The sequence below is a fragment of the Oncorhynchus gorbuscha genome, linkage group LG22 (assembly GCF_021184085.1).
Source record: "Oncorhynchus gorbuscha isolate QuinsamMale2020 ecotype Even-year linkage group LG22, OgorEven_v1.0, whole genome shotgun sequence".
Lineage (NCBI taxonomy): Eukaryota > Metazoa > Chordata > Actinopteri > Salmoniformes > Salmonidae > Oncorhynchus > Oncorhynchus gorbuscha.
The window spans coordinates 20570865-20593834 of record NC_060194.1 but is presented as its reverse complement, the minus strand read 5'-3'; the positions used below and the strand labels follow the sequence as shown (position 1 = coordinate 20593834).

The 22970-nt window shown below is 40.7% G+C and overlaps 2 protein-coding genes across 5 annotated transcripts in view; both read right to left on the bottom strand.

Moving 5' to 3' along the window:
- Nucleotides 1-419: 419 nt before the first annotated feature.
- LOC124009313 (uncharacterized protein KIAA0040-like) lies at nt 420-16776 on the bottom strand. Of its 2 annotated transcripts, none has more exons than XM_046320981.1 (2): nt 16641-16776; nt 420-2967 (listed from the first exon to the last, which is right to left on the bottom strand). In XM_046320981.1, the coding sequence occupies exon 2, from the start codon at nt 2408-2410 to the stop codon at nt 2090-2092; it is 321 nt and encodes a 106-aa protein (XP_046176937.1). In that variant the 5' UTR covers nt 2411-2967; nt 16641-16776; the 3' UTR covers nt 420-2089. The 2 variants fall into 2 exon arrangements, with proteins under 2 accessions (XP_046176937.1, XP_046176936.1); XM_046320980.1 differs by lacking the exon at nt 16641-16776 and adding an exon at nt 5481-5771.
- A 1332-nt stretch (nt 16777-18108) lies between these two features.
- Nucleotides 18109-22970, bottom strand: part of LOC124009674 (tenascin-R-like) — a 123880-nt gene continuing 119018 nt past the window's right edge. For all 3 annotated transcript variants that reach the window (XM_046321720.1, XM_046321718.1, XM_046321721.1), the window contains one exon: nt 18109-22722. In XM_046321720.1, coding sequence (XP_046177676.1) covers nt 22600-22722 — 123 coding nt within the window. In that variant the 3' untranslated portion in view covers nt 18109-22599. The remainder of the gene's footprint in view (nt 22723-22970) is intronic.

The window sequence follows — 22970 nt, the reverse complement described above, 5'->3', positions numbered from 1 at the left end:
GTGTGTGTGTGTGTGTGTGTGTGTGTGTGTGTGTGTGTGTGTGTGTGTGTGTGTGTGTGTGTGTGTGCGTGCATTGCATGCATGCCTCATTCACCAGATCATGCCTGAGACAGAGTTTTCCACCACCATGAACAAAACACCAAATTATGGAATTTATTGTGGGAAAACGGTGTTGTGTCCCTCCAATAGAGTCCCAGACTGTAGAATCTATGCCACAGCACCTTGAAACTGTTCTTGCAGCTTGTGGTGGCCCAACACCCTATTTATGTTGGTGTTTCCTTTATTTTGTCAGTTACCTGTATGTTCTAATGCATAATTTGTCTCGATCAAAGTTTAGTGAATAACTAATACAGAAGCCTATTAGGCACAAAATAAGGATCTTAAAACAGGGATAATAAAAAAATAACAAATGAAACTGATTTGTCACCGGATTTGTAAATCAATTATAACCTTCTATTTGCATACATTTTTATTTTATTTAACTAGGCAAGTCAGTTAAGTACAAACTCTTATTTACAATGACATCCTAGGAACAGTGGGTTAACTGCCTTGTTCAGGGGCAGAACAACATATTTCTACCATGTCAGGTCAGGGATTTGATCTAGCAACCTTTCGGCTACTGGCCCAACACTCTAACCTCTAGGCGACATGCCGCCCCAAAATGTGTGCATTTAGCACACAATGCCCCATATGCACACAACTTCTATTTTATCAACACAATGGTGTAGACAATACTGAATGACGGCATAGTACCTCAACTATGACATGCCAGTAAATATCACTACATGTGAAATGATGGCTATTGGCACTGAGGGATAAAGATGTAAGAAGGATCCACTTAGCACCCCAAAGTCTGAGAGCCTGGAAATAATAATAATAACAACGCATAATGATTTTATGAACCAATAGGGACAGTGCAAGACAGTACACATGGCAATGTGAGCATAAGGTAACGTAACACATGGAACTGTTGGGTAGAAACACTCTACGGGAATGTAAATGGAAGATCTCGGTGCTTCACTTTGTTCTATTCAATTCAGCGATTGATAGTCAACTCATGAATGGAATTGAGATCTCCATTTAGTGGATATAGCAGATACAGCAAAAGATTTCAAAGTAGTTACATAAGTTCACATTGTTCACATTATAAGTGCAATAACTGCAAGTGCTTTGAACTTGAAATGGTCTAACCTATAAAAAACATGATCTTTCTAACCGAATCACAATACTAGATTGCTGGCCTCCAGCGTTGGAAATAAAAAGCAGTCCTCAACCTTCTGGTTGAGTGCACACTCTAACACAGGGGTATTCAACTCTTACCCTTTGAGGTCTGGAGCCTGCAGGTTTTCTGTTCTATCTGATTGGTAATTGCACACACCTGGTGTCTCAGGTCTAAATCAGTCTGTGATTAGAAGGAAACAATACAAAACATGCTGTGGAACTAGCTTCAAGGTACAGAGTTGAGTTCGAGAGTAACACGTACGTGCATATGCACAGGCACACATATACATGCACGCACACACACAATCAATCACATATTATTGGCTCTTTTAGTCTCTTTCAGGAGTTTCTATGGAGCATGTTGAACACCAGTGCCGGCTCCAGGCATAATCATGGCTGAATACCGACTGGGCACGCAGTTCACGTTCCTAGGGGCCCTGACCTCCATGGGGCCCTCGTTGATTTTGTTCGTCACTGTCACTCAGGTATCATTAAATCATGGCAAAATATGTCGAATTGCAGGAAAGTTGCTTTCAAATGGTCAAAAAATGTATCTCTACCCCATGGCAAAATGTGTAGAATGGCATGAAATTTGTTATAAAATTGCAAAAGTTCTTTCTGCGCCATGGCAAAATGTGTAGAAATGGAAAAAGATGATTTAAAACTGCAACATTTTCTGTACACCCCATGGCAAAATGTGTAGAATTGCAGGAATTTAACTTTAAAACTTAAAAACAAATATCGCTTAGGGCCTTTAAAAGACTAAGGCCTGGCCTTGCCCGGCATTATGTACCTGTACCTTGCAGTAAAAAAGAGCTTCATAGAAATACAAAAGAATGAAACCTTATCTGAACATCAGTCGCGACTACTACACCATCGTCAGGGCAACCCTGTCTTGTGTCATAGGTCCTGTTTTGACCGAGATCCACAAGTCCTCATTTTTGGGACTCTTCTTCTTCTTTTTGTCTGCTTTTGCTGTGTCTGAACTTGGGCTGTCTCCGCAGCAACCAGTGGAGTTGGCCTGGCGACAGCAGCAGCAGTGGCAGCACACCACCAGAGAAGTGAAGAGCACCACCATAGGCAGGGCTAGCAGCACCACCAGGCAGACTGTATTGTAGATCCCCTGGTCATGCTTGGTGGTGGCCACCTTCCACAAGTTACTGAAAAAATCCAAGATGTCTTCCTTCATGGTTCACTGACAGTGAGTGTCTTAGCAACTCCTTTTGAGGGTCATCTATTGAAGAAGCCAACCACAATAGCAAACAAGGATAGATTATTGAATTAGTCAGCCAATGGTGTTGCTGTTACCAGGAAGGGGATTGTTTCTATGGTGATTTGACCCTGAACTAGTGCTTGTGAACTCTTGATAGTGAAGATGTTGCTGATATAGTAGCACATGCCAAGGGAGGATAGCAAGAGACTGGAAAATTCATTGATGCAGGGAGAATCTCTTTATCCTCCCCTCCTTCCTTAAGTGCCTTGTCTGGGGGTTTAAAGACCGAAGCATTATTTAAGAAAGTTTGAAGACCAAAGATGAAGTTTTATGAGAGATGGACGTTTTCCTTTGAAATCCTTCAGTTGTTGTAATGATTCCGATCTTGCCTTGCTGCGATGGGAAGGTCTATGGAGTCTGCCTCTCAGAGTAGTTTGTTTGTGTCCCTCTTTTGGGATTTGGGGATTCTACCTCAGGTCCTCTGAAGTCTCCTGTCTATTTTAATCCACTCTCCTCTGGCTCTGAGAGATTTTCTGCGGAGAGAAATAGAGAGAAGAAGGTGAGCAGAATGAACTCCAGTCCCCCTGGTGCATCTTCACTCTCTCCCCCCTCTTCCCTCTCCTGCTCAAGTATATTATTCAGCTTTACTCTCATTAAAGTTGGAGGAGAAAGTCATGGCTCTGGCTGCCTGATTGCACCATAGAGGGAAATGCACTCGTTCTGGACTAATTTAAATGTACCGGCTAATGGAGCTCTGAGGGGATTGGCCTTGATGGACAGAACCTAGCTTTGATGGTTTTGACTTTAACATTAACTGATTGTAGCATTCCACTGCAACTTGGATGAACGGTAACCTTTATGGCTAGCCAGGAGGTTTATATGTTTACGGTGACTAGGATTATGGATATTAAAATGTTGGCCAGGTTTTTCCTCTGTCCTCTATTGCCTGCTCCACATTCTAAGCCCAATGTAACTGACTGCAACTGAACTGCAAATAGGCTGTGCATTGTGTTTTATGTCTCACAGCCCAAAGGTGAAATCGGTTTACCCATAGTCAGTTTCCCTTCCGTTCCTGCATCACTCAACAGGAAACAGTGCGCTGCTGCTATTTTGTAGCGTTGAAGTAAGAAGGCTGTACCTACTTGCAGTTTGTCAACATTAAGGTCCCCATTTCCTCTAAATGAATTTGTTCACCAAATCCATTAAATGTAAGCCTATCCATTATTCATGTATGAAGGCCTCTGCATTTCGTGTTTGATGAAGTTGAGCCTGATGTTGAGACAATACAGCCCACTAAATGATCACACATAGGAAGACGTGTTGACTGGAATAAATGAGTATCACTATGACTCATTAGCATTTCCTAGGCAAGGTGTGAGAACGTTTTTCTCACCAAAGTTCAAAATGGTCACAGGTCTTTTGTAGGGCACACCACGTGTACTTACAGAGGCTGTGAAGACCTTAGAGACTAGTTTTCAAACATACATTGACCATTCAAATAATTCATTCAAACGCAATGCTTTTAATGGGGAGAAAAGATATCGATGTCTTATTCTTCACCCCGACATCCCCATTTCATCGATCATGACATCATATTATCTACGTGGTAACCTGGCCAGGCTGTAGAATTCATGTAAAATAACAACCATGTAACATAATTACCTAACATTGTCTTGGCCTAGGATCAGCGGTAGACAGAAAGATACTTTCAGTGGCAACACAAAGCCAGGATGGGGCAGAAACTGTTATGACTGCATGCATAAGCTTCAGCTATTTAGGAAGCTTGAGACACTGCTCTGCCCAACCTAAAAGCCTGAATGACAGAAGGCAATACAAGAGCACACAGGAATGGCCCAAGGCAATCAGTTGTTGCAAAACCCTTTTGACTCGTCAACACAAACTTGAAATGTGTGATTTGACATTTTTATCCTCTTATTAATGTGAGACAATCAACATTCTTTTGCAGGGACAGTCAATAGTTTAGAGACACGGAAAGTCATGCGTAAGAGTGTACCCAATTCACATCTTTACTCAACATCGCGGTGTCATGGTAAGAAACACGAGATGGAATATTTTTGGGGGAACAGTTGGGACTGTGAAGAGACAAACACAGGCACTATACATACATGGATTTTGTGTTGTAGATATGTGATACTAGAGTAGTGGCCTGAGGGCACACACTTATTGTGTTGTGAAATCTGTTGCGAATGTATTGTAATGTTTGTCAAATTGTATAACTGCCTTGATATTGCTGTACCCCAGGAAGAGTAGCTGGTGCCTCAGCAGCACCTAATGGGGATCCATAATAAATACAAAATGCAAATGCAAACATTATCATATCGCCTCACAGAATAAGACAGGACATTGTCTTAATGCTTTACAGCTCATGCCGAAGAGGTAACATCCGAGTCAAGGGGAGTGAAATAGTGTAAGCGGTGGAGGAGGGAGAGAGCATGACAAGATCTTATGGTGAACCTTAGGTTTGAACCATCACCAAAACTGTACAAGGCTCAACGCCCAAGACTATATTTAAGATGAGGTTTACGTTACTTAAAATAGTCATGCTGTAGAATGGCACTGAGTAGTGACTGAACAACAAAGTATCATCTGGTACGTCACAGTACCTGTTGAACTGATCAAATCGAATCCAATGTTATTTGTCACATGCTTCGCAAATAACAGGCGTAGATTAACAGGGAAATGTTTACTTATGGGTCCTTCCCAACAATGCTGAGAGAAATAAATGAATATAGAAAAGGAATAACATGTAATAATAAATACACAATGATTAACGATAACTTGGCTATATACATGAGGTATTAGTACTGAGTCAATGTGCAGGGGTATGAAGTAACTGAGGTAGATATGTACATAATATATGTATCTATGAATAAAAACCATGGAGGGGTGATGGAAGGGATGTTCCAAAACAACAGACTTACAGTTCACACATAGTATTATAGGTATATTCATTGGCTCCTGAATCACAGGTACTCAACCAAATAAGATCAAGAGCTTTTAAGGTCTTTTGAAATGTAAACCTTACCGGCAAACACTTCAGAAGTCCAGGCCAGTAAAGCTCCTCTTCCTCCTTTCCTCTTCCTTGTATATCCTCTTCAATATCTGCTGCTTATTGTTGATATACTCTAAGCTCTCAATTTTGCCCCATACTTGGTCTGTATTGAATTACGCTCTTTCTGCCTCTCTCTTCCTCTCTCCCTGTGTGTGTCACTCTCTCAGGGCAGAGTCACTTCTCCCTGCCCTGCCCACCCTGTGTAAGAAAGGGCCCTCTGTCTGTGCTCACACTCCCTGGCCTGACGCGCTGCATTCTTGTGTTTACTTTATACATACAAGTTCCCAGTGATGTCAGAGAGAGAGATTGAGAGAGAGAGAGAGAGAGAGAGAGAGAGAGAGAGAGAGAGAGAGAGAGAGAGAGAGAGAGAGAGAGAGAGAGAGAGAGAGAGAGAGAGAGAGAGTCTCGCTGGTCATAATTCATTTGATTTGTCTGCAGTTTTTCAACAGTTTTTCAAAAGAGCTGCTGACTTCAGAGTATTTGAACACTACCAGAACACAATTATGAAAGGCGATCTAAAAATAACCAAAACACCTCACCCTTTTCAGCCCCACCTCACTAACTTTAATTGGACAGAGGAAATGAAAGTGTGTGTGTGCATGTGTGTTTCCTGTATGCTCAGGGTGTGGACAGAGCAGGGAATCAGGTGAAGCAGAGAGAGATGCACGGATGTGTGACTGTTCTGTAGAAAGTTGTGAGAGGTCATGTGACCCTGATTGCGAGGAGAATGGACCTCATACATTTCCTTTCGGGATCCTAAGTGGTGCAGCGGTCTAAGGCACTGCATCCCAGTGCTAGATGTGTCACTACAGACCTGGGTTTGATCCCCGGGCTGTATCACAGCCGAGTTTGGGAGTCCAATAGGGCACACGCAATTGGCCCAGCATCATCCTGGTTTGGGGAGGGTTTGGCAGGTGTAGGCCATCACTGTAAATAAGAATTGGTTCTTAACTGATTGCCTAGTTAAATAAAGGTTTAAAAAATGTATTATCCATGGCTATAGCAAACAGGAGGCACTTACTGGTAAGAGACTGTCATATCAGGAAACATACACACTTTGACTCTCTCTCCTGTACAGTAATTCACAGAAAGTGATGAGGAACAGGAGGGAAATGACCCACTGAAAGGTGCTCTTCGGAACCAAATAGGTGCTCTGACTGACACCAAAAAGGGTATCGTATTTTTTCAACCTCGTACTGATCCTTGAATATGCTGGCCATACGAGTATCTGCGTTTCATGACCATAGTATTCCAACAGTTCTATACTAGAAGATGAGCTTTATTCTGTTTTCTGCCAGCCATGATTTTAAGTGGCATTTAATGTCATAATCTACGCCCAGTTCCTTGTCTGTCTGCTATTCTGTCATACATCACATTGAGGGGGTGTTGACTGGATCGTAGGGTGCGGAGAGTAAAGAGGTCCAATAACTGTAAGCAGGCTAGACATCAGGATTTAGAGATAGTTGGATAAGCACCACCACATTCAACTCTTAAAACTATGATCCCCTTTACAGTTGAAGTCGGAAGTTTACATACACTTAGGTTGGAGTCATTTAAACTCGTTTTTCAACCACTACACAAATTTCTTGTTAAGTCTGTTAGGACATCTACTTTATGCATGACACAAGGAATTTTTACAACAATTGTTTACAGACTTATAATTCACTTATAATTCACTGTATCACAATTCCAGTGGGTCAGAAGTTTACATACACTAAGTTGACTGTGCCTTTAAACAGCTTGGAAAATTCCAGAAAATGATGTCATGGCTTTAGACGCTTCTGATAAGCTAATTGACATAACTTGAGTCAGTTGGAGGTGTACCTGTGGATGTATTTCAAGGCCTACCTGACATCAGGTGAAAATCAAAAGAAATCAGCCAAGACCTCAGAAGAAAAATTGTAGACCTCCACAAGTTTGGTTCATCCTTGGGAGCAATTCCCAAACGTCTGAAGGTACCACGTTCATCTGTCTCAAGATATCAGTCAGGAAGTTAAAGATTGGTCACAAATTCACCTACAAACAAGCAAGATTTCTGGCTCTCACAGGCCTGTAAGAGGCTCCTCTGTCCTCCACTCGTTACCTGTATTAATGGCACCTGTTTGAACTTGTTATCAGTATAAAAGACACCTATCCACAACCTCAAACAGTCACACTCCAAACTCCACTATGGCCAAGACCAAAGAGCTGTCAAAGGACACCAGAAACAAAATTGTAGACCTGCACCAGGCTGGGAAGACTGAATCTGCAATAGGTAAGCAGCTTGGTTTGAAGAAATCAACTGTGGGATCAATTATTAGGAAATGGAAGACATACAAGACCACTGATAATCTCCCTCGATCTGGGGCTCCACGCAAGATCTCACCTGTGGGGTCAAAATGATCACAAGAACGGTGAGCAAAAATCCCAGAACCACACGGGGGGACCTAGTGAATGACCTGCAGAGAGCTGGGACCAAAGTAACAAAGCCTACCATCAGTAACACACTACGCTGCCAGGGACACAAATCCTGCAGTGCCAGACGTGTCCCCCTGCTTAAGCCAGTACATGTCCAGGCCCGTCTGAAATTTGCTAGAGAGCATTTGGATGATCCAGAAGAAGATTGGGAGAATGTCATATGGTCAGATGAAACCAAAATATTACTTTTTGGTGAAAACTCAACTCGTCGTGTTTGGAGGACAAAGAATGCTGAGTTGCATCCAAAGAACACCATACCTACTGTGAACATGGGGGTGGAAACATCATGCTTTGGGGCTGTTTTTCTGCAAAGGGCCCAGGATGACTGCTCCGTGTAAAGGAAAGAATGAATGGGGCCATGTATCGTGAGATTTTGAGTGAAAACCTCCTTCCATCAGCAAGGGCATTGAAGATGAAACGTGGCTGGGTCTTTCAGCATGACAATGATCCCAAACACACCGCCCGGGCAACGAAGGAGTGGCTTCGTAAGAAGCATTTCAAGGTCCTGGAGTGGCCTAGCCAGTCTCCAGATCTCAACCCCATAGAAAATCTTTGGAGGGAGTTGAAAGTCCATGTTGCCCAGCAACAGCCCCAAAACATCACTGCTCTAGAGGAGATCTGCATGGAGGAGTGGGCCAAAATACCAGCAACAGTGTGTGAAAACCTTGTGAAGACTTACAGAAAACGTTTGATCTCTGTCATTGCCAACAAAGGGTATATAACAAAGTATTGAGATAAAATGTGTTGTTGACCAAATACTTATTTTCCACCATAATTTGCAAATAAATTCATTAAAAATCCTACAATGTGATTTTTAAATATTTTTTTTCTCATTTTGTCTGTCATAGTTGAAGTGTACATATGATGAAAATTACAGGCCTCTCTCATCTTTTTAAGTGGGAGAACTTGCACAATTGGTGGCTGACTAAATACTTTTTTGCCCCACTGTAATTCCGAAGTTGTGGCAAAATGGCCTAAGGACAACAAAGTCAAGGTATTGGAGTCATCACAAAGCCCTGACCTCAATCCCTTAGAAAATGTGTGGGCAGAACTGAAAAAGCGTGTGCGAGCAAGGAAGCCTACAAACCTGACTCAGTTACACCAGCTCTGTCAGGAGGAATGGGACAAATTTCACCCAACTTATTGTGTGAAGCTTGTGGAAGGCTATCCGACACGTTTGACCCAAGTTAAACAATTTAATGGCAATGTTACCAAATACTAATTGAGTGGATGTAAACTTCTGACCCACTGGGAATGTGATGAAAGAAATCAAATCTGAAATAAAACATTCTCTCTGCCATTATTCTGACATTTCACATTCTTAAAATAAAGTGGTCATCCTAACTGTCCTAAAACAGGGAATTTGTCCTAGGATTAAATGTCAGGAATTAAAAAAACTGAGTATAAATGTACTTGGCTAAGGTGTATGTAAACTTCCAACTTCAACTGTATGTGCTAGTATATCAACCTAGTATGTCTCCTAATCTTATTGGATATTTAGGGAGAGGCTAGATGTTGCACTGCATAGCTGCATTAAACATTACGCCGCACAGCTTATGAGCTTGTCTGCTAATGAAAAGTAAACCAGGAGGACTGTATTGGCATCTGACAGGATGCCAAAAAAAGGCTAGGCCACTCCGTTGCTAACCAGTCCCAAAAGCAAAACAGGCCATGAGTCACTCCTGTAAAATGTTTCGGCCCAGTGCTATGAAAACAGTAGGAAGGATCTGAGGAGCACACAAAGTGGAGTTGATGGGGATTATTCTATATATGGAAGTACCTCTCCCCCCTTTTCAGTAATGGCATAGTAAAAAAGTAGTTATTAGCTCTGATGGAAACAAAGGCCTTGTTTAGGTACTTTCCGATCCACTTTCTGACGGACTGGTCCAATATACAGCTGTGTTAATGCCACTGAACTAAATGTATTTGACTGTGTCTGTAATATCAGATAGATGTTGAATAGATTATTGATTTTGAAAGTACATCAATAAGTATCCAATTAATTCCAGGCCAAAGGTCGAGGTACATTTGACCACATGATATATTGGACACACTGTATGAACCGGTTGGTTATTCCCAAATGACTCATGTCTTCGATCCCCTTAGTCAAGTCTTTTAAAATGCAGAATTAAGAAGGTACCTGTCCAAACATGGATTAAGAGACTCTACCAATGTTTTGAATTGTTATTCCCATTTTTTCACTACAAGGGTATACTGCCTGGTATATACAGTGAAGTAAATCTGACAACATCTACAGTATAAATAGAAGTGTCTGATTGGCAGTTTTAGGAGGAAAGCAACAAGACCGAGTCATGAACTTGTGTAGTCATGAGATTACTTAGAACACTGTGAACAGACTTCCTGTTTTTCTGTCTGTTGCATTTCTCAATTTCTCAATAAGTTACCCAGTATCACTATGTGGTCTGTACACAGAGAGGAAGAAATTCCACAGAAACTGGTAAAGAAGTGCGTAAAATGGTTATTTTTCAAGTAATAGTTAGCTACATTATTTTATTCACAATGAGCTGCAAGTTCAATGTATACTGAACAAAAGTATAAATGCAACATGCAACAATTTCAAAGATTTCGATGAGTTACAGTTCATATGAGGAAATCAGTCAATTGAAATAAATTAATGAATCCCTAATCTATGGATTTCACATGACTGGGCAGGGCTGCAGCCATGGGTGGGAATGGGAGGGCTTAGGCCCACCCACTTGGCAGCCAGGCGCAGCATATCAGAATACATAACTGCTTTATTACAGACAGAAATACGGTTGCGGATGTTTGGCTGGTTGGACGTACTGCCAAATTGTCTAAAACAACGTTGGCTGCAGTTTATCGTAGATAAATTAACATTCAATTCTCTGGCAACAGCTCTGGTGGACATTCCTGCAGTCAGCATGCCAATTGCACTCTCCCTAAAAACTGGAGACATCTGTGGTATTGTGTTGTGAGACAAAACTGCACACTTTAAAGTGGCCTTTTACTGTCCCCAGCACAAGTTGCACCTGGGTAATCATGCTGTTTAATCAACTTCTTGATATGCCACACCTGTCTGGTGGATGGATTATCTTGGCAAGGGAGACATGTTCACTAACAGGGATATAAACACATTGGTGCACAACATTTGAGAGAAATAAGCCTTTTGTGTGTTTGGAACCGGGATTTTATATTTCATCTCATGAAACATGGGCCCGACACTTTACATGTTGCATTTATATTTTGGTTCAGTCTAATTTCCCAAACTGTCATGAAGAAGAAAACACCTTTCATGTTCATTTTCTGTCCAATAAACACAATCCAGTCTCCAGTATTTTTCCTTAATTAATGTCCGATCTCTTTTGTGTTATGAATGCCACTGACATCCATTTTCCACGTAACTGTCATTAGTCAATAATTACATGCAACTCAAATAAGCAAACATTTAATTGCCGGTAATAATCTATACAGTTCCCATAAGGAAACCTGCCACAACATTCCTAACTAGATTGTTTTCTAAATTTTCTAAGTTTTCTTGTTTTCTAAATTTGTTATTCAGGCGTCTTATGATAACAAGCACATTTCCGAAACTTAACTAAAAGAACAGACACATTGTAGAGAGTTTCTCACCAGGCAGTGGGTGGACCTCATGTTCTTTCCTGGCCTAAAATACTTCATGAGCAATGAGCTCTCTTGAAATAAGACAAACATAACAAATATGAGCTATAGCTCCGAGCTCGTCTGGAATCTGGAGGCACATGCTACACAGCATGATTTCGATTATGATTCGATCATCAATGTAAAAATGAAGTAAAGAAGGAACCGTAAGTGGCAGGTAGCCTAGTGGTTGAAGCATTGGGCCAGTAACTGAAAGGTTGCTGGATCAAATCCCGAGCTGACTAGGAAAAACACTCTTGTTGTACCCCTGAGCAAGGCAGTTCCCTGGGTGCTAAAGACATGGATGTTGATTTAAGGCAGCCCCCTGCACCTCTCTGATTCAGAGTGGTTGGGTTACATGTGGAAGACACATTTCAGTTGAAGGCCTTCAACTGACTAGGTATACCCCTTCCCCTAATAGAGGTGAAACATAGTGCTTTCCATCATCAGTGCTTGACTTGGGTTGTAACAAGTGCAGGAGCGGATGTCTTCCAAGTCGGTCTATTAGACTACATTCACAAATGACATTATACTATAGAGACCTCTGATTATTTGCTGTTAAAATGGTTTATACACAGTTACATTTTTAATGACTTCTCCATGACTTTTAGCCAAATTCCATGACTATTATTATAGCCTTCATGACAAAGTAAGCACTATTTACACTGGAAATCTGCTGTGTTTGATCCCATGTAAACCTACCACCTCCTGCCGTTGTGCCTTTGATCAAGGCACTTAGCCTCCCCACATAGAACTGCACTGGTAGTCACATGTTGCTAACATGTGGTCAACCCTACATCTGGAGATCTCCTGGGTGTGCAGGCTTGGCTTTTTCAACATTACATCCAAATACTTTTATCTTTATAAAATGATATCGTCATTCAATAAATCAGGGATGTTGGGCGATTAGGCCTGGCTCGCAGTTGACGTTCCAATTCATACCAAAGGTGTTCATTGGGGTTGAGGTCAGGGCTCTGTGCAGGCCAGTCACGATCTTTCACACCACTCTCAACCAACCATTTCTGTATGGACCTCTCTTTGAGCACAGGGGCAGTGTCATGCTGAAACAGGAAAGGGCCTTCCTCAAACTGTTACCACAAAGCACAGAATCGTCTAGAATGTCATTGTATGCTGTAGCGTTATGGCCTAGCCCGAACCATGAAAAACAGTCCCAGACCATTATTCCTCCTCCATCAAACTTTACAGTTGGCACAATGCATTGGGGCATGTAGCATTCTCCTGGCATCCGCCAAACACAGATTTGTCCGTCGTACTGCCAGATGGTGAAGCGTGATTCATCACTTCAGAGAACCCGTTTCCACTGCTCCAGAGTCCAACGGCGGCGAGCTTTAAAACCACAATGCTTGGCATTGCACATGGTGATCTTAGGCTTGTGTGAGGCTGCTCGGCCATGAAAACCCATTTCATGAAGCTCCCTACAAACAGTTATTGTGCTGACGTTGCTCCCAGAGTCAGTTTAGAACTAGGTATTGAGTGTTGCAAGCACGGACAGATGATTTTAACGTTACGGGCTTCAGCATCCGTTCTGTGAGCTTGTGTGGCCTACCACTTCACGGCCAATCCATGGTTTCTTCTAGACGTTTCCACTTCACAATAACAGCATTTACAGTTGACGGGGGCAGCTTTAGCAGGGTAGAAATTTGATAAACTGACTAGTTGGAAAGGTAGCATCCCATGACAGTGCCACGTTGAAAGTCAGTGAGCTCTTAAGTAAGGCCATTCTACTGACAATGTTTGTCTATGCAGATTGCATGACTGTGTGCTCGATTTTATACACCTGTCAGCAACATGTGTGGCTGAAATAGGCGAATCCACAATTTTGAATATTTTTCTCTCTCTACAGGTATTTCAATGATACCAATTAAGGAACAACTATAAAGTCTCAGTAAGCTAACATTATTTTTTGTCCTCAAATATTATTTATTTCCACATACTTTTGTATATATAGTGTATGTTTCAGGGGAGATCTATGTACAGCAAGTCATCCGTTTTGTCACCAGAGCCCCATATCCTACCCACCACTGTGACCTGTACGCTCTCGTTGGCTGGCCCTTGCTTCATAATCGTCACCAAACCTACTGGCTCCAGGTCATCTACAAGTCTTGCTAGATAAAGCCCCGCCTTATCTCAGTTCACTGGTCACCATAGCAGCACCCACCCGCAGCACACGCTCCAGCAAGTATATTTCACTGGTCACCCCCAAAGCCAATTCCACCTTTGGCTGCCTTTCCTTCCAGTTCTCTACTGCCAGACTGGAACGAATTGCAAAATTGGCTGAAACTGGAGACTCTTATCTCCCTCACTAACTTCAAGAACCAGCTGTCAGAGCAGCTCACAGATCATTGCACCTGTACATAGCCCATCTGTAAATAACCCATCCAACTACCTCATCCCCATACTGTGTTTATTTATTTATTTTGCTCCTTTGCACCCCAGTATCTCTACTTGCATATTCATCTTCTGTACATCTATCACTCCAGTGTTTAATTGCTATATCGTAATTACCTCACCACTATGGTCTATTTTATTTCCTTACCTCTCTCATCTTACCTCATTTGCACACACTGTATATATATTTTTTTGTACTGTATTATTGACTGTATGTTTGTTTATTCCATGTGTAACTCTGTGTTGTTGTATGTGTCAAACTGCTTTGTTTTCTCTTGGCCAGGTCGCAGATATAAATGACAACTTGTTCTCAACTAGCCTACCTGGTTAAATAAAGGTTAAATAAAATGTAAATGTAAAAAAAAAAATGAGGCTATTCTCAGAATATCTTTACATGGCTATGTTCAATAGAATGCCCACTCCCCATTGCTATTCAATGAAGACTCCGCCTTCATTCTGCTTTTTTGCCTTATCTTTTCACTTAACGTTTCCTTAACATTGAGTCAGTTGCACAAACATTTTAAGATAAATTTCCCTCTCAAATCAAGTGAAAAGGTTATGGGTGCCCATGAGGTCCCTTAAGTGCTTCATTCAGTATTGATATCAATGTAAAACGCATTTGTGGAGATGAATGTTGCTTTCCTCTGCCCTGGTTGCAAATTGAAAACATCAACCTTTACTTTTACTAGTTTACAACTCGTCTATGAGACCAGGCTGATCAACCAGCTAGCTAGGTGTATAGATAGCTGGCTACTTAGCTAAACATTGGAAGGTGCACAATCCATGGCTACAAAGCTAGCTGGCTAGCTAGTTACCTTGACATGCTAGAAAGTAATAAAAAAAGTTACTGAAATAGCAATTTCATTATCTTCTCGCTTCTCCTGTCTTGAGTGTAAAAGTTATATTTTACGATCTACCAAAATAAATGCGATCTCTTTGAGGAGATGTTGAGCCAGTTAATCAGGTCGTGTCCATGGTAACCTGAGATTATTTCTGCTGTACATGCCTTCAAACTACCGTAAAATCAAATCAAATACATTTGTGTTCATCAAATGCTTGTAAACAACAGGTGCAAATAACAGTAAAATACTTAGTTACGGGCCCTTCCCAACAATGCAGAGAGAAAGCCCCTTAAGTATTCCCTTACCTAACGTTTGATGGTCTCTAATGCCATTAAACAATTCCCTTAGGCAAGGGGAAATGATTCATTCAAGTAAATCATTAAGGGAAACACTTAACATGTTGTATGCAACCGGGCCCAGAGCTCTGAGGCAGAACGATGAAGACTTGCTTGGACTCCCTCCAGAGGGGTAGAGAGAGATCATCCAATCAGAAATCAGAATTAAGGTCTCCAGGACAAAACGCATCTTACTTTGGAGCTGATGAAGCAAAGCAAATGCTTGCCCAGTCCACAGCCTTAAGAGGCAGTCTTGTGATTGTATACAGTGTATGCTGTGACATGTTAATACATTGGACAAAAGGGAATGGTTCAAATAGGCCCATGGATGGAAGGAGGAAGGGATTTCTACACAGATGGTACCTGTGAGCATCAATTTCTACATGGCTGGGAAGTTAACAAAAGATTGTACTTTGCAGAGTAGGTCTTTACCTTCTGGCCATGTTGTCTTATGCACAGATGCTCTCTGTCCTGTGTTGTCTCTTCACTCTGCATGTAATGAGACTCAACTCAGACAAGAAGATGTACATTCCACATGCAATTATTAAGTCTTTCATGGTCCTCTCCATGGACTGTTTATCAACATATGAAGACCACATGAAGACCGTCTTATAATTAAATGCTGACATAGTTTGCCTTTGTAATCATGGCTATTGATGAGCCTCCAGTCATTTGCTGGTAGAGTTGCAAACTTCTGGTAACTTTGGCAAAAATCCCCCAACTGAAATTTCTGGATAATCTGGCTATTTTGAGAAACTTGATGGAATTTTACAACCGTGGTCAACACACCTGTTCCGTTCATGACCAACTAGTCTACATTCTCACGGTCAGGTCACACTCCTCGCTGACTACACCTTCTTCTTAAGAGGGGAATGGAGAAAACAATGTGGTCTCATTGTGGTTGCTGACCTAAGCTGCCCCACTGTATCAAGTATGTGGGTCAGCACCCTGACATGAACTTCCTGTTCTAAACCACCGCTAAAGCTCTAGATCTTTCTTCTAGACTCGGATCTTTCATCTCTTCTCTCCACTGTGCAGACATCATGCAACATGCAAAAAGCACAGCTGTCAGAGTAGATGATCATCAGGACTGAGCCTTATTGGTTGAGCAATGACGCCGTCTCTAATCAAGTACGAGAGTACATTGAGATACAGAAAAGAAAAGCTATAGACTCTGACTTACATTAACTCTAATACTAGATATAGTTCCTTTTTAATGCAAAACCCCATATATATTGGCTAAGTGTGATACAGTATGTCCCCACATCACAAGATGTTTCCTACTATATACCGTCCAATCAAAGGTTTAGGACTACAACTCCATGTGATCAGTTCAATTAATGGTATCATCACCTTGCACACAAACTTACTAGATCACTGAGTAAATCATGGCCTACTAGAAGAGAAAAAGCAAGAGAGAGACAGCAATCCATGCAGCCAAATATTCTTACCTCTTATTTGTCTGCCTCCAATGGAGTTGTCCCTAGTCTTCTTCATGCCCTGCAAACATTCATGTTGAGTAGCCCCACTGGCTTACTAAATGTTAGCTAAGTCAGAAGTATCAATGCTGTGCATCAATCCATTTCCGTCCCTCAATTCTCAATTAAGCCAACGTGTTCTACGGCAGTATTACCCAGTCCAACGGGGAGCAGCACCTCCTCCTATTCACTTGTCAGCCCCAATTTGCTTCCGGGGCTCAGTCAGTTGTGAAGGCAATGCAAGCCGCTCAGCCAGTCTTGGGGCTGGTTTTACAGTGCCGCCTTTCATCACATTCAAACCAGTGATCTGTGAAATGACTGGAGGGATGACTGTAGGGAAATGAAGAGGGGTGAAGGGGCCTCATGACCCATTAATGGTTGGCATCTTTATACGGTATGTGTGAGACAATTGAACAATTAAGCAGGAGTGCACGTGTTAATAGCAGCACATAAGAATACCTATTCTGGTGTTACGCTCAAGCTCGCAACAGACAGCAGACATCTAGGCGTGAATTACATTTACCCAATGTTACTGTTTGTTATAGGGCAAAAGTTCCACTTCATCATTTTTTTTATGACAGTATATTGCAATATCTTGTGACAATCTGGTTGTCATATGGCAGTCAGTGACATGTTGGTTCTGATTAAGGCAGAAATCATTCTGTTTTTCAAAAGCAGCGCTATCCATGGTATATTTTGATGAGGACAGAATATAGCTAGCCATGGCTTGGGCCTAATGTTTGATCATTCCCACAGTGTGCTGTCCTGTTTAAATCATGACTGCTTCATGTAATTGTAATTGTGTTGTTCATTATTTACTGGACCATTTCTGCATGCTAGCCATTTTTAATGAATTAATGACTAATTAGGACATGCCATCATTATATGCCTACAAACGATTTATCTGTAAATATGAGCATGCTCTCAAATACAGTAGTGTATAGTGTTCAACATTATACAATTCTGAGGTGGATACTGTTTTGTGTGTTTAAGCATGATCCTATGCAAATTGTGTGACCTTGACCTGGTCATGACCTTATTCACTATGTAGTGCACTACTTTTGATCAGAGGTCTATGGGTCCTGGTCAAAAGTAGTGCACTATTTGGGGAATAGGGTGCCATTTTTGAATACAGCTCGTGTCTGTGTTAGGCTCCGACTCTGTGGTTCAGTTAGCGTCTAGTTTGATGGCAGACCCTTTGCTGCAGCCACCACAGAGAACCCCATCATCATCACAACAAGCTATAAGTGTGAGTTAATGAGAAGACATTCTTTGTAAAAAATAGGCAAAGTGATAAGAAGAGTATTGAATTATTTAAAAAAAACTATTGGCGTGATTGAAATTATTGTTAGATTGTTGTGTTTATTTATAAAGCATGTGAAAGGAAGTTGAGACAAAAAAAGGACATCTGAAACAAGAACTGCACTTGTAAACAGCAAAATTGACAATTGGAATATTTTATTAATATGTAGAAAATGTATTAAAAAAGGAACTATACAGTACATGTTTTAAGTTAAACTAGAACTAATCTCATCAGTAATATCCAGGATTATCCAACACAATCCAGATACTCATCAAAAGAGCTTTTCCACAGTCCCAACCTTCCTTCACATTCTTCATGGCAAATAATACAGATATTATAGAACTGGGATCTTAATCCAAACAGGTAAAGTACACATTTCAACAATCCTTGTGGCTATTTCTCAGCTAAACAGTAATGTTGCATCAACTGACAAATGAATTACATAGCTGTGTCTAGTAGTCATAAATACAATGAAATAAATAAAGGACGGGAAATGATTCCACTCATTAACTATGCCTGATTAAATCACACAACAGAGGGACAGATTGTGGGTTTGAGTTGGGATCCAGTGTGAGTTGTTGCTCCAGTGCATTGTGAACCTGTGATTGGTAAAGTAATGTGGGGGGGGGGGGAGATTGACAATTCTGAAACACTAGATTATCTTTTCCATCTGCTATGCATCTGCTATGCAAATGATTAATAGAAGTCTGTAGAAGTCTGTTCTCAACCTTGTTGGATAAATGCAGTCTTTTGATTACACTCCCCTCTTCACACAGAAAAATCTTCAAACCTTCTCTCAGATGTCAATACAAAGATCTGCATGCTGTGGACCAGATAAAACAGTAAGATACTTCATAGTATCTCATCTGTTCAAATAGAAGAGCAGACCACATGTTAACTTGGCCTCTGGGTTATGACATTCGAAAACAGGTTGTGTCCCAAATGGCACCCGATTTCCTGTTTAGTCAACTACATTTGACCAGGACCATAGGGCTCTGCCCAAATGAGCTACTTTTGATCATGGCCATAGGGTTCTGGACAAAAGTAGTGCACAAAATAGGGAATAGGGTGCCATATGGGATGCAACCCAAATTCACCAATTGATCTGATCCTCCTACCACAGCTCCCGGGTAGAGCAACAGCAACAACATTCACTTGGAATGCATACTAAGAAGGGAACAGCAATATTAGTCCTACAGCATATCAATAGGTGAAATGTGTCATTCTGATTTTTAAAAATGATGTAGGCTATTTCATGTTAGATCATTTACTTATCTAATATGAGTGGCGTGTGACATATCCATGTCGAAGCACTTATTATTCTAGGCCAATGTGATCATCTTAAAGTGATGGGATAATTCACCCACAATCTGTTTTTTTTTTGTACAGCCATGCAATTGTCCCTTAGGTAATTTACATATCGACTGTGATGAACTGTGATTAAAGCATTAGAGTATATTCTGCGAGGTGGATTATGTGGTGAACTAAAGTCCTATTATGTCAAAATACATTTCAACTCATGGCTATATGACGCATCAGAACCATAGAAATAGAATCACAGTGGTCTGTGTTATTCCCATTCGAGTTATTCCATTCTATCATCAGGACTATACATTCACCCTCCTTCAAGTGATGGCATGGAAGCAATAGTAGGAACAATAGTGGCAGGTTTAAGGGGCCAGTCGTGGTAATCACATTATTTCACATATTATTCTGCTTCAGCGATGTCTGGTGGAGGTCTGACGACGCCTGGGAGAGGTATACTTGATCTACATGACTCGGTTTTCACAGCTTATGGAGTTAGTAACAGCATCGCGTATACTATTCCTGTCAGACACGTGCGTTGTGTTGTCTACAGTAGTCCTGAAGTGCAAAGGCACGGAAAATAACTTTATATTCAGCATATTGAGATTCTATTATCTTTCTTACTGACAATACATTTTATTCTGTGAAGAGTTTATCTCGCTTTTATTACCCTCCTCAGTATTTCCCGATCTGTTTGTAATTCTTTTTTTTAGCACTCAGCATTTTCGCAGCCATCATTGATTACATGCATTTGTATTTGAGGTTCCCTCAAATAGCTGGATGTCCTATTACATCACAAGCCAAAAACAGTGTCCTAACGCTCTATTACCTTTCCTGCAAAATTCAAGCAGAATTTTGTAGATATTCTCTCTTTAGTCACTCCAATTGAAACATAACTTTACTAGCTCAGACTTGAATTCTTGGCAGAGGTTCTGGGGGTTGACATACTGACAAGCATAACAGGGGTGTGAAGGAAAAGGCTATGCCTTGCAGAAAGGAACCATAACATAAAGAACTACTACATGTCCCAAAGTTTGGAATAGGCCTTCTGGATAATCTTGTCAGAAAACCTCACCTAACCAAATGATTTTGTGGACAATAACGCTGTACAATTCTGATTGATTGACTATTATAAATCCTGAAAAACGGCGTGACATTTTTTGGGGGAGGAGTCAATAAGCATTCGGGTTAGAATTTGGGCACACCAGGATTTGCCAAAAGAGACACCTCTTTTGTTACATAAAGTACAGTCCATCTGTTATCTACAGAGCTTCATCACTCTCATTCCTTGCACAAAATGCACTGAGACATACAGTAGGTAGTCTATGTAGTTAATAAATAAGTACACAACCTATTCTAGTAAAAACTACACAATGTCAGGGAGCTTGGATGCATTGCATTAACAGCTCTGAAACAGTTACTTGACAATTGGAATTCTGAGGAGAAATTCAACACTTAAATACAAGAATATTCTCATTACACATTTCTTGTTACCATGGAAGTATTGCTCATACTGTTAGCATGCAATAGCCTCCTCCCTTCTCAAAACAAGTCTGTCTTAACAACTATGATTAGAATAATAGGGGAAGTAGTATCAGCGTTTCATAAAGCTCCTGATTCCTATACCAATATATTAGTACCAGCAGTCTACAGGATGGACAATCACCAAAGTTTTAAGTCATCAAGTCTAAAGGACAGTGAATTACCACACACATACACAGTCATTATGTTAGAAACACACTGTGTGGTTGGTGGAGTTTGTAGAGATTGGGTGAGAGAAAATAAAGTTAATTGGTCAATAAAAAACACACAAAAACGGAGAACAATGTTAAATGAAATGGTTTGATGAAAATGATTGGATGAGTAGAACAGTGTATTCATCCATCCAATGTACATTGAGGACAAAGGGGTTCGCTATAGCAGGCCAAATGTTACTTGCTCTGGTGGCGTAACACAGCTAGAAGGTAAATACGGGTGAGACAGGAAGAATGTACTGTATATAGGACGACTATTGAACACCATAACATAATAACTGTGTAGAAATGAGCTCACCAGTTTCAATTAATTTTGACAAAGAACAAGTGCTCAGAATGTAACCATGACAATTGTTTCTGGGATTAAAACCAAGAATCCCCCCCCCAAAAAAAAAAATCTGCTGAAGTGAGGATGAGGTTACAAAGAAAGGGAGCTCTGTTGACAGTTTCTCTTCAGCAAATCTTTGGTTTCATGTCTGAACAATTTTTAGCACCATCACTGCAAGTAGCACAATGAGGAAACATTTTAGAGTGCTAATTCACATACAGTATCTTTATACCACTTTATACTTGTTTGTAGAGTTGGAATTTCCTCAAGGAGAATACTGTATGTGAATATTGGTCAATAATGTTATATATTTGAGTTATGCAGGGCAGTATACAGACCAGTATTGAATGACAGTGGTCATACTATGTATAACCTCAGTGCAAATAACTTGCTCACTGTTGTTTTCTTAATAAATGGGCACTGGAGATAAGCTTGTACATTTCAAGTTGTGCACAATCATTGTTTGGTGCTCAACGTTTCTTCCATTCCAATCAGGGTGTGGATTTTGGATTTTATTACATTCAAAAGTAAATTGGCCACATGGACATAAATATGGACATAAATATGTAAATAACTGATGTTGAATCCACTATTACAGGCTGGTACAGTATGTCACTTGGTGATGGCTAATACGGATTAGCTCATTATGAGTGGCAATGTTTTGTCTATGACCAATGAATTGCTCCATGCAGGCCTTTGTCTATAAAACTCATGGAGGGTTGCTATTTCAATACAAATCTCAATAACAAGGCATCAAATCATATCATGTAATAAATGGACGTTTACCATATCAGTTATAAAAATAGAGATATCTTACATGTTTATGGGCATATAGAATTTGGTTAAAATTACTATTTTAAACGGGAGAAATAATCTTAGCTCTCATGTACTCGTATTTTATAGATAGAGAGAAGTTCATGAACTCTACTCTGAGCTCACCAGGACAGGGCAACTGGCTAAACACAAAAACCCAGTGGTTTACATCTCTTCCTATATTAACAAATAGATACAGTAGCCTCAAAATTCAGATTGATTCACACTATGTTTCACTCGTTTCACTAGTGGAGTGAAACAAACACGAAACAGAACTGAATTCAGTCTGGTTTTCCGGGCTAGCGAACACAACCATTGTCATTCAATTGTTTTAATAAATGACATAGCTCATCCTATTGTCTTTCAGCCTTATGTAAAAGTGGGAACAGCTAGCTGGATTGGGGGTAAGAGTGTACAGGGGTAAGGGGTTTATTCTGGAGGAGTGGACCTCCTTCGCTTGCCACTGATGCTGCGGTAGTTAAATGGCCTCATCTTCATCTCTACGAATGGGATAGAGAACTCATGACCCTTCCAGTTATGCCAGTTGATACCCTGTAAGATCAAGAGAGGACATTGGTTAGAAACCTACACTGACATACTGTATTAGTTATGTAACTTTCGATTACATATTGCTTATGTGCCAAGTGAGATATGGTTAGATATGGTTCTCAAATGGACAGTTCTCTTCTAATTTGAACGTAACAAATGAAGGCTTTCTCCTTATTATCAGACCAACCTTTTTCCTTACAATGGTATTTCCTATAGTATTGAAATGTTCAGCAACATTTTGGACATTGGAA

What these genes read in the sequence shown, in the direction of transcription:
- LOC124009313 (XM_046320981.1), bottom strand. Translation starts at nt 2,410, where the DNA reads ATGAAGGAAGACATCTTGGATTTTTTCAGTAACTTGTGGAAGGTGGCC.